We start from the raw sequence: 12485 nt of genomic DNA, 5'->3' as shown, positions 1-12485 counted from the left end.
TATAGAGCTTTGAAATGTGCTGTTAGAGCACCCAGCACCCGTGTTTCCATAGCCTCCGTGCCTTCCCGGGGTAAGCCGCAAAGTAACCTAATAAAACCGGCGCCCTGTATGCTAATTACCTGAGGTAGTCATCTGGGCGGTGTGCGGATAGCAGGTAGTCACGGTCCCCTGGGCGTTTCTCCGCTGTTATCACGCCTCTCTGGGCGTGATTCAAATGGCAGAGTAGCTGTGGTGCCCGAGGTCGGTGCGCTTACGTACTGATGCCGGACGCAGCCGCGCATGCGCAGTGCAGCCGCTTCCATTCCGGCTGGACTGCGCCTGTGCAGAATAGCCTCGAACTCCGGCTCACAGGCTATTCGAGGCTATTCTGCACAGGCGCAGTACAGCCGGAATGGAAGCGGCTGTACTGCGCACGCGCGTCGTCGGAGTCCGGCATCAGAATGTTACAGCTACTCGGCCATTTGAATGACGCCCAGAGAGGCGTGATTACAGCAGAGAAACGCCCAGGGGACCGTGACTACCTGCTATCCGCACACCGCCCAGATGACTACCTCAGGTAATTAGCATACAGGGCGCCGGTTTTATTAGGTTACTTTGCGGCTTACCCCGGGAAGGCACGGAGGCTATGGAAACACGGGTGCTGGGTGCTCTAACAGCACATTTCAAAGCTCTATATGCGTTTACTGGTGATTGGTTCCCTTTAAAGGGTTCTTCTCCTTAAAGGGTTCTTCTGCTGTTAAAGGAGTCGGATGTGGTGGTAGATAAGATAAAACATCCGCCTTTGCGGAGTCTTCCCTCACTCAGACACAGTCACTCTTCTCCTCCTCAGGCTATAAGGTCACCTGAACGGCCACCGCCCGGGGACGGCGCGATAATAAACTCCACCCATTACTGGTCCAAGCAAACCCTATAGCATCAGTGTGTGTTGCCTCTCCAGCTCCTCCCCACTACTCTCTATTCCAGAGACTGAGCAGCAACACCTCGTGGGCAGCGCACCCTCCTGTCCTCTGTGCCGCTGCACGCCCTGTATCTCCAAGCTTTACTATCTGCGTGATCAAAAAGTCAGATATTCTCAAGTGACGCACAGATAAAAGTGTCACTCCACACCTGCATAGACTAAAGGATACCAGCGTTATACAGAGGGAATAGAGCACAGGATAACAGCGTTATACAGAGGGAATAGAGCACAGGATAACAGCGTTATACAGAGGGAATAGAGCACAGGATAGAGAGGGAATAGAGCACAGGATAACAGTGTTATACAGAGGGAATACAGGGCTCCAGACTAAAAAATTTACCTAGGAGCCATTGGCTCCTAACCTGAAAAATTTAGGCGCCAAATAGAATATTTGGTCGCCAACATTTTAAACCATGTAAAATTAATGTTATGTTACATGGGACTTACTGTGTGCAGAGGCCGCGGCAGCATCCTCCTCCTTTAGATCCTTTCTTTTCTTAGTTTGTATATGGTTGTCAAGTTGCAAGTTTCCATGTTGAACGTTTTCAGTCTGACTCAGTACTTCAGCCTCACTTGGCTAGCCTTCTAATGAGGCTTACTCTTCTGAACTTGAACTTAAAGGGAACCTGTCGACCCCCGTGCCGGGGTGACAGGCTCCCAACCCCCCGTTAGAACCCCCTATACTCACCTCATCGCGCCGGGTCCCGCTTCTGAAGATGGTCGGGTCACGGAGATCTCAGCCGCTGCAGCCCGGCGTGCGCTGAGAGATGAGTCCAACGCTCATAGAGAATGACGGGAGAGTCCAGCACTCCGTCATTCTCTATGAGCGTTGGACTCATCTCTCAGTGTGCGCGTCAGGCTGCAGCGGCTGAGATATCCGTGACCCGACCATCTTCAGAAGCGGGACCCGGCGCGATGAGGTGAGTATAGGGGGTTCTAACGGGGGGTTGGGAGCCTGTCACCCCGGCATCGGGGGTGACAGGTTCCCTTTAAAAGCTTGCAACAGTCTATACATACTGAGCTAGACTTCTGACTGCAGCCATAGTGACCCCCACAAGATGTGTATATAGATAGATATATCTCTCACCTAGTGACTAATGCAAGTGACCCCCTACAATACAGACACCTGAGGGGCCCTGATAATAATAATTGTGCATATATCTATCTCCCAGTGTCTGCAGCCAGTTTGCCCTACACTTATAGATGGCCCCCTCCCCTTATAGATGACCCCCTCTACCCCCATTATAGATGCCCCCTCCCCTTATAGATGCCCCCTCTCCCCCCCATTATAGATGCCCCCTCTTCTCCCCCCCTTATAGATGACCCCCCTCCCCTTATAGATGGCCCCCTCTCCCCCCCCCATTATAGATGCCCCCTCTTCTCCCCCCCTTATAGATGACCCCCTCCCCCCCCCCCCATTATAGATGCCCCCTCTTCTCCCCCCCTTATAGATGACCCCCTCCCCTTATAGATGCCCCCTCCCCCCCCCATTATAGATGCCCCCTCTTCTCCCCCCTTATAGATACCCCCTCCCCTTATAGATGCCCCCTCCCCTTATAGATACCCCCTCTCCCCTTATAGATGCCCCCTCTCCCCCCCCCATTATAGATGCCCCCTCTTCTCCCCCCTTATAGATACCCCCTCCCCTTATAGATGGCCCCCTCTCTCCCCCTTGAAGATGGCCCCCCCTCTCCCCCCATTATAGATGCCCCCCCTTCTCTTCCCCCATTATAAAGCCCCCCCCCCCCTTTCCTTTATGCTAAGCAGTATTTAAAAAAAACAAACACACAAACTCACCTGACAACCCGCTCCCCCGGCGATCCTCTTCTTCTTTAGGTGCTGTCCCCGGCTGATGCGCGGCTGCCGGGGGTGTCCCGTCCTATCCCCGGCAGCGCGGCGCGTCAGTGTACGCCGGGGCTGTGACTTCTGACACAGGAAGCGTCTCTGACGTGCGCTTCCTGTGCCGGAAGTCAGGGCCCCAGGCAGCTCACTGATGCGCCGCGCTGCCGGGGATAGGATGGGACACCCCCGGCAGCCGCGCATCAGCCGCGCATCTTAAAGAGACAGCGCGCCGCCGCCGGGGCCAGTCGCAAATGGCGCCCAGATTAATAAATCTGGGCGCCATTTGCAAAATGGCAGTCGCATTGGCGACCATTTTGGTCGCCATCTGGAGCCCTGGAATAGAGCACAGGATAACAGCGTTATACAGAGGGAATAGAGCAAAGGATAACAGCGTTATACAGAGGGAATAGAGCACAGGATAACAGCGTTATACAGAGGGAATAGAGCACAGGATAACAGTGTTATACAGAGGGGAATAGAGCACAGGATAACAGCGTTATACAGAGGGAATAGAGCACAGGATAACAGTGTTATAAGGGGGAATAGAGCACAGGATAACAGCGTTATACAGAGGGAATAGAGCACAGGATAACAGCGTTATACAGAGGGAATAGAGCACAGGATAACAGCGTTATAAGGAGGGGAATAGAGCACAGGATAACAGTGTTATACGGAGGGAATAGAGCAAAGGATAACAGCGTTATACAGAGGGAATAGAGCACAGGATAACAGTGTTATATGGAGGGAATAGAGCACAGGATATCAGCGTTATACAGAGGGAATAGAGCACAGGATAACAGCGTTATACAGAGGGAATAGAGCAAAGGATAACAGCGTTATATGGAGGGGAATAGAGCACAGGATAACAGCGTTATAAGGGGGAATAGAGCAAAGGATAACAGCGTTATAAGGAGGGAATAGAGCACAAGATAACAGCGTTATACGGAGGGAATAGAGCAAAGGACAACAGTGTTATACAGAGGGAACAGAGCACAGGATAGAGAGGGAATAGAGCACAGGATAACAGTGTTATATGGAGGGAATAGAGCACAGGATAACAGCGTTATACAGAGGGAATAGAGCACAGGATAACAGCGTTATATGGGGGGAATAGAGCACAGGATAACAGTGTTATACAAAAGGGAATAGAGCACAGAATAACAGCGTTATACAGATTGAATAGAGCAAAGGAGAACAGCGATAACAGCGTTAACGCTGTTATCCTGTGCTCTATTCCCTCTGTATAACGCTGTTATCCTTTGCTCTACTCCCTCCGTATAACGCTGTTATCCTTTGCTCTATTCCCTCCTTATAACGCTGTTATCCTTTGCTCTACTCCCTCCGTATAACGCTGTTATCCTTTGCTCTATTCCCTCCTTATAACGCTGTTATCCTTTGCTCTATTCCCCTCCATATAACACTGTTATCCTTTGCTCTATTCCCTCCTTATAACGCAGTTATCCTTTGCTCTATTCCCTCCTTATAACGCTGTTATCCTTTGCTCTATTCCCCTCTGTATAACACTGTTATCCTGTGCTCTATTCCCTCTGTATAACGCTGTTATCCTGTGCTCTATTCCCTCCTTATAACACTGTTATCCTGTGCTCTATTCCCTCTGTATAACGCTGTTATCCTGTGCTCTATTCCCTCTGTATAACACTGTTATCCTGTGCTCTATTCCCTCCTTATAACGCTGTTATCCTGTGCTCTATTCCCTCTGTATAACACTGTTATCCTTTGCTCTATTCCCTCCTTATAACACTGTTATCCTGTGCTCTATTCCCTCTGTATAACGCAGTTATCCTTTGCTCTATTCCCTCTGTATAACGTTGTTATCCTGTGCTCTATTCCCCTCTGTATAACACTGTTATCCTTTGCTCTATTCCCTCCTTATAACGCTGTTATCCTGTGCTCTATTCCCTCTGTATAACGCTGTTATCCTGTGCTCTATTCCCTCTGTATAACGCTGTTATCCTGTGCTCTATTCCCTCTGTATAACGCTGTTATCCTTTGCTCTATTCCCTCTGTATAACACTGTTATCCTTTGCTCTATTCCCTCTGTATAACGTTGTTATCCTGTGCTCTATTCCCCTCTGTATAACACTGTTATCCTGTGCTCTATTCCCTCTGTATAACGCTGTTATCCTTTGCTCTATTCCCTCCGTATAACGCTGTTATCCTTTGCTCTATTCCCTTTGTATAACGCTGTTATCCTGTGCTCTATTCCCCTCTGTATAAAGCTGTTATCCTTTGCTCTATTCCCTCCTTATAACGCCGTTATCCTGTGCTCTATTCCCTCTGTATAACGCTGTTATCCTGTGCTCTATTCCCTCTGTATAACGCTGTTATCCTTTGCTCTATTCCCTCCGTATAACGCAGTTATCCTTTGCTCTATTCCCTCCTTATAACGCAGTTATCCTTTGCTCTATTCCCTCTGTATAACGCTGTTATCCTGTGCTCTATTCCTTCTGTATAAGGCTGTTATCCTTTGCTCTATTCCCTCTGTATAACACTGTTATCCTGTGCTCTATTCCCTCCGTATAACGCAGTTATCCTTTGCTCTATTCCCTCCTTATAACGCAGTTATCCTTTGCTCTATTCCCTCCTTATAACGCTGTTATCCTTTGCTCTATTCCCCTCTGTATAACAGTTATCCTTTGCTCTATTCCCTCCTTATAACACTGTTATCCTTTGCTCTATTCCCTCCTTATAACGCTGTTATCCTGTGCTCTATTCCCTCCTTATAACGCTGTTATCCTGTGCTCTATTCCCCCTGTATAACACTGTTATCCTGTGCTCTATTCCCTCCTTATAACGCTGTTATCCTGTGCTCTATTCCCCTCCATATAACGCTGTTATCCTGTGCTCTATTCCCTTTTGTATAACGCTGTTATCCTTTGCTCTATTCCCTCCTTATAACGCTGTTATCCTGTGCTCTATTCCCCTCTATAACGCTGTTATAAGGAGGGAATAGAGCAAAGGATAACTGCGTTATACAGAGGGAATAGAGCACAGGATAACAGTGTTATAAGGAGGGAATAGAGCAAAGGATAACACTGTTATCCTGTGCTCTATTCCCTCTGTATAACGCTGTTATCCTGTGCTCTATTCCCTCCTTATAACACTGTTATCCTGTGCTCTATTCCCTCTATATAACACTGTTATCCTATGCTCTATTCCCCCTGTATAACATGTTATCCTTTGCTCTATTCCCTCCTTATAACACTATTATCCTGTGCTCTATTCCCCTCTGTATAACGCTGTTATCCTGTGCTCTATTCCCTCCTTATAACACTGTTATCCTGTGCTCTATTCCCTCTATATAACACTGTTATCCTATGCTCTATTCCCCCTGTATAACATGTTATCCTTTGCTCTATTCCCCCTTATAACGCTGTTATCCTTTGCTCTATTCCCTCTGTATAACGCTGTTATCCTTTGCTCTATTCCCCCTTATAACGCTGTTATCCTTTGCTCTATTCCCCTCTATATAACACTGTTATCCTGTGCTCTATTCCCTCTGTATAACGCAGTTATCCTTTGCTCTATTCCCTCCTTATAACGCTGTTATCCTGTGCTCTATTCCCCTCTGTATAACGCTGTTATCCTTTGCTCTATTCCCTCCTTATAATGCTGTTATCCTTTGCTCTATCCCCTCCTTATAACGCTGTTATCCTGTGCTCTATTCCCTCTGTATAACGCTGTTATTTATCCTTTGCTCTATTCCCTCTGTATAACGCTGTTATCCTGTGCTCTATTCCCTCTGTATAACGCTGTTATCCTTTGCTCTATTCCCTCTGTATAACGCTGTTATCCTGTGCTCTATTCCCTCCGTATAACGCTGTTATCCTTTTCTCTATTCCCTCTGTATAACGCTGTTATCCTGTGCTCTATTCCCTCTGTATAACGCTGTTATCCTTACAGACAAAACACCACCATCTAGCGTCCCACACTAGAAGTATTGGTGCCACCTAGTGTATCACAAGGGGTAACACCGCCACCTAGTGTATCACAAGGGGTAACACCGCCACCTAGTGTATCACAAGGGGTAACACCGCCACCTAGTGTATCACACGCACTGCAGTAGTGTATAACAAGGGGTAATACTGCCTGGCTATTCCTCGGCCTAGGTTCTTCACTCTCACTAGACTCTGGACACAAGTTCCCATCAGGCTCTGATCTATTCCTGTACCCCCCCCCTGACAGGGCACTTACATCTTACAGTCCTTCTCCCGGTTGGCGCCATGATACAGATAAACCCGCAACCGCCCATCACTGACTCTCTTCTCCACTTCCTTCTTCCAGTGATGAACAAGCGAGGCCGGGCAGATAATGAGAGTCCCGCGGGAGACAGTCAGTTTGGAGTCTGGGGACAGAAGGGGCGCCATGAGGTCAAGTGACCAGGTATAGAGACAATATACAGGATGGTGGGTATGAGGTGATGTGACCAGCGTACAGGGGGGGCAGTATGAGGTCATGTGACCAGCGTACAGGGGGGGCAGTATGAGGTGATGTGACCAGCGTACAGGGGGGGCAGTATGAGGTAATGTGACCAGCGTACAGGAGGGGCAGTATGAGGTGATGTGACCAGCGTACAGGAGGGGCAGTATGAGGTGATGTGACCAGCATACAGGGGGGGGGGGCAGTATGAGGTCATGTGACCAGCATACAGGAGGGGCAGTATGAGGTCATGTGACCAGCGTACAGGAGGGGCAGTATGAGGTCATGTGACCAGCATACAGGGGGGGGGGGCAGTATGAGGTCATGTGACCAGCGTACAGGGGGGGCAGTATGAGGTGATGTGACCAGCATACAGGAGGGGCAGTATGAGGTGATGTGACCAGCGTACAGGAGGGGCAGTATGAGGTGATGTGACCAGCGTACAGGAGGGGCAGTATGAGGTCATGTGACCAGCGTACAGGAGGGGCAGTATGAGGTGATGTGACCAGCATACAGGAGGGGCAGTATGAGGTCATGTGACCAGCGTACAGGAGGGGCAGTATGAGGTGATGTGACCAGCGTACAGGAGGGGCAGTATGAGGTGATGTGACCAGCGTACAGGAGGGGCAGTATGAGGTCATGTGACCAGCGTACAGGAGGGGCAGTATGAGGTCATGTGACCAGCGTACAGGAGGGGCAGTATGAGGTGATGTGACCAGCGTACAGGAGGGGCAGTATGAGGTCATGTGACCAGCGTACAGGAGGGGCAGTATGAGGTGATGTGGCCAGCGTACAGGAGGGGCAGTATGAGGTGATGTGACCAGCGTACAGGAGGGGCAGTATGAGGTCATGTGGCCAGCGTACAGGAGGGGCAGTATGAGGTGATGTGACCAGCGTACAGGAGGGGCAGTATGAGGTCATGTGACCAGCATACAGGAGGGGCAGTATGAGGTGATGTGACCAGCATACAGGGGGGGGGGGCAGTATGAGGTCATGTGACCAGCATACAGGAGGGGCAGTATGAGGTGATGTGACCAGCGTACAGGAGGGGCAGTATGAGGTCATGTGACCAGCGTACAGGGGGGGCAGTATGAGGAGATGTGACCAGCATACAGGAGGGGCAGTATGAGGTCATGTGACCAGCGTACAGGAGGGGCAGTATGAGGTGATGTGACCAGCATACAGGGGGGGGGGGGGCAGTATGAGGTGATGTGACCAGCGTACAGGGGGGGCAGTATGAGGTGATGTGACCAGCGTACAGGAGGGGCAGTATGAGGTGATGTGACCAGCATACAGGGGGGGGGGGGGGGGCCGGATAAGGTGATGTGACCAGCGTACAGGGGGGGGGGGGGGCAGTATGAGGTCATGTGACCAGCATACAGTAGGGGCAGTATGAGGTGATGTGACCAGCGTACAGGGGGGGCAGTATGAGGTCATGTGACCAGGCATGGAGATAGTATACAGGAGGATGAGACCCATCATCTTACCGGTCTTAGAGATCCAGGACTCCAGCTTCTTCTCTTCCTCCTCAGGCTTCTGTATCTGTTTCTGCGCCAGTACGAGGGCAATCATGGTCAAAGTCTTCCCCAGCCCCATATCATCAGCTGCAGAGAGGAGAGGTGACTATACACTGTGTCCCACAGGAGAGGAGGAGGAGGAGAGGTGCCTACACACAGGAGAGGAGGAGGAGGAGGAGGAGGAGGAGGAGGAGAGGTGCCTACACACAGGAGAGGAGGAGGAGGAGGAGGAGGAGGAGGAGAGGTGCCTACACACAGGAGAGGAGGAGGAGGAGGAGGAGGAGGAGGAGAGGTGCCTACACACAGGAGAGGAGGAGGAGAGGTGCCTACACACAGGAGAGGAGGAGGAGAGGTGCCTACACACAGGAGAGGAGGAGGAGAGGTGCCTACACACAGGAGAGGAGGAGGAGAGGTGCCTACACACAGGAGAGGAGGAGGAGAGGTGCCTACACACAGGAGAGGAGGAGGAGGAGAGGTGCCTACACACAGGAGAGGAGGAGGAGGAGAGGTCCCTATACACAGGAGGAGGAGGAGGAGGAGGAGGAGGAGGAGAGGTCCCTATACACAGGAGGAGGAGGAGGAGGAGGAGGAGGAGGAGAGGTGCCTACACACAGGAGGAGGAGGAGGAGGAGGAGAGGTCCCTATACACAGGAGGAGGAGGAGGAGGAGGAGAGGTCCCTATACACAGGAGGAGGAGGAGGAGGAGGAGGAGGAGGAGAGGTCCCTACACACAGGAGGAGGAGGAGGAGGAGGAGGAGGAGAGGTCCCTACACACAGGAGAGGAGGAGGAGAGGTCCCTACACACAGGAGAGGAGGAGGAGGAGGAGGAGAGGTCCCTATACACAGGAGAGGAGGAGAGGTCCCTATACACAGGAGAGGTCCCTACACACAGGAGAGGAGGAGGAGGAGGAGGAGGAGAGGTCCCTACACACAGGAGGAGGAGGAGGAGGAGGATGAGGTCCCCTACACACAGGAGGAGGAGGAGGAGAGGTCCCTACACACAGGAGAGGAGGAGGAGGAGGAGAGGTCCCTACACACAGGAGAGGAGGAGGAGGAGGAGGAGGAGGAGGAGAGGTCCCTACACACAGGAGAGGAGGAGGAGGAGAGGTCCCTACACACAGGAGAGGAGGAGGAGGAGGAGAGGCTGCCTACCACACAGGATGAGGAGGAGGAGGAGGAGAGGTGCCTACACACAGGAGAGGAGGAGAGGTGCCTACACACAGGAGAGGAGGAGGAGGAGGAGAGGGGCCTACACACAGGAGAGGAGGAGGAGGAGAGGTGCCTACACACAGGAGAGGAGGAGGAGGAGAGGTGCCTACACACAGGAGAGGAGGAGGAGGAGGAGGAGAGGTGCCTACACACAGGAGAGGAGGAGGAGGAGGAGAGGTGCCTACACCAGGAGGAGGAGGAGGAGGAGGAGAGGTGCCTACACACAGGAGGAGGAGGAGGAGAGGTCCCTACACACAGGAGGAGGAGAGGTCCCTACACACAGGAGAGGAGGAGGAGGAGAGGTCCCTATACACAGGAGAGGAGGAGGAGAGGTCCCTACACACAGGAGGAGGAGAGGTCCCTATACACAGGAGAGGAGGAGGAGGAGAGGTCCCTACACACAGGAGAGGAGGAGGAGGAGGAGGAGGAGAGGTCCCTACACACAGGAGAGGAGGAGGAGGAGGAGGAGGAGGAGAGGTCCCTACACACAGGAGAGGAGGAGGAGGAGAGGTCCCTACACACAGGAGAGGAGGAGGAGGAGGAGAGGTCCCTACACACAGGAGAGGAGGAGGAGGAGGAGGAGGAGGAGGAGGAGAAGGAGGAGGAGAGGTCGCTACACACAGGAGAGGAGGAGGAGAGGTCCCTACACACAGGAGAGGAGGAGGAGGAGGAGAGGTCCCTACACACAGGAGAGGAGAGGTCCCTACACACAGGAGAGGAGGAGGAGGAGAGGTCCCTACACACAGGAGAGGAGGAGGAGGAGAGGTTCCTATACACAGGAGAGGAGGAGAGGTCCCTACACACAGGAGAGGAGGAGGAGGAGGAGGAGAGGTCCCTACACACAGGAGAGGAGGAGGAGGAGGAGGAGGAGAGGTCCCTACACACAGGAGAGGAGGAGGAGGAGGAGGAGGAGGAGGAGAGGTCCCTACAAACAGGAGAGGAGGAGAGGTCCCTACACACAGGAGGAGGAGGAGGAGGAGGAGGAGAGGTCCCTATACACAGGAGAGGAGGAGAGGTCCCTATACACAGGAGAGGTCCCTACACACAGGAGAGGAGGAGGAGGAGGAGGAGAGGTCCCTACACACAGGAGAGGAGGAGGAGGAGGAGGAGAGGTCCCTACACACAGGAGGAGGAGGAGGAGAGGTCCCTACACACAGGAGAGGAGGAGGAGGAGGAGAGGTCCCTACACACAGGAGAGGAGGAGGAGGAGGAGGAGGAGGAGAGGTCCCTACACACAGGAGAGGAGGAGGAGGAGGAGAGGTCCCTACACACAGGAGAGGAGGAGGAGGAGGAGAGGTGCCTACACACAGGAGAGGAGGAGGAGGAGGAGAGGTGCCTACACACAGGAGAGGAGGAGAGGTGCCTACACACAGGAGAGGAGGAGGAGGAGGAGAGGTGCCTACACACAGGAGAGGAGGAGGAGGAGAGGTGCCTACACACAGGAGAGGAGGAGGAGGAGAGGTGCCTACACACAGGAGAGGAGGAGGAGGAGGAGGAGAGGTGCCTACACACAGGAGAGGAGGAGGAGGAGGAGAGGTGCCTACACACAGGAGGAGGAGGAGGAGGAGGAGAGGTGCCTACACACAGGAGGAGGAGGAGGAGAGGTCCCTACACACAGGAGGAGGAGAGGTCCCTACACACAGGAGAGGAGGAGGAGGAGAGGTCCCTATACACAGGAGAGGAGGAGGAGAGGTCCCTACACACAGGAGGAGGAGAGGTCCCTATACACAGGAGAGGAGGAGGAGGAGAGGTCCCTACACACAGGAGAGGAGGAGGAGGAGGAGGAGGAGAGGTCCCTACACACAGGAGAGGAGGAGGAGGAGGAGGAGGAGGAGGAGAGGTCCCTACACACAGGAGAGGAGGAGGAGGAGAGGTCCCTACACACAGGAGAGGAGGAGGAGGAGGAGGAGAGGTCCCTACACACAGGAGAGGAGGAGGAGGAGGAGGAGGAGGAGGAGAAGGAGGAGGAGAGGTCGCTACACACAGGAGAGGAGGAGGAGAGGTCCCTACACACAGGAGAGGAGGAGGAGGAGGAGAGGTCCCTACACACAGGAGAGGAGAGGTCCCTACACACAGGAGAGGAGGAGGAGGAGAGGTCCCTACACACACAGGAGAGGAGGAGGAGGAGAGGTTCCTATACACAGGAGAGGAGGAGAGGTCCCTACACACAGGAGAGGAGGAGGAGGAGGAGGAGAGGTCCCTACACACAGGAGAGGAGGAGGAGGAGGAGGAGGAGGAGGAGAGGTCCCTACACACAGGAGAGGAGGAGGAGGAGGAGGAGGAGGAGGAGAGGTCCCTACAAACAGGAGAGGAGGAGAGGTCCCTACACACAGGAGAGGAGGAGGAGGAGGAGGAGGAGGAGAGGTGCCTACACACAGGAGAGGAGACAAAAAAAACAAAAACTTTGCTTCCCTGCACTGATAACCCCTGACCTCTGACCTCTGTGCTCACTGCCTGCTGCTCTGTGCAGAGGTCAGGGGTTATCAGTGCACCAGCAATAGAGCAAAGATTTCCTGGTC

The 12485-nt window shown here is 52.9% G+C and overlaps 1 protein-coding gene across 1 annotated transcript in view; it reads right to left on the bottom strand.

The window, feature by feature from the left end:
• TTF2 (transcription termination factor 2) overlaps positions 1-12485 on the bottom strand; it is an 86425-nt gene that overhangs the window by 14863 nt on the left and 59077 nt on the right. Inside the window, 2 exon segments of the mRNA XM_069944951.1 lie at positions 7016-7166; positions 8728-8844. Of these exon segments, the coding sequence (XP_069801052.1) occupies positions 7016-7166; positions 8728-8844 (268 nt within the window).

The sequence above is a fragment of the Dendropsophus ebraccatus genome, chromosome 11 (assembly GCF_027789765.1).
Source record: "Dendropsophus ebraccatus isolate aDenEbr1 chromosome 11, aDenEbr1.pat, whole genome shotgun sequence".
Classification (NCBI taxonomy): domain Eukaryota; kingdom Metazoa; phylum Chordata; class Amphibia; order Anura; family Hylidae; genus Dendropsophus; species Dendropsophus ebraccatus.
The sequence above is the reverse complement of the archived record's forward strand: the minus strand, read 5'-3'. Positions and strand labels throughout refer to the sequence as shown.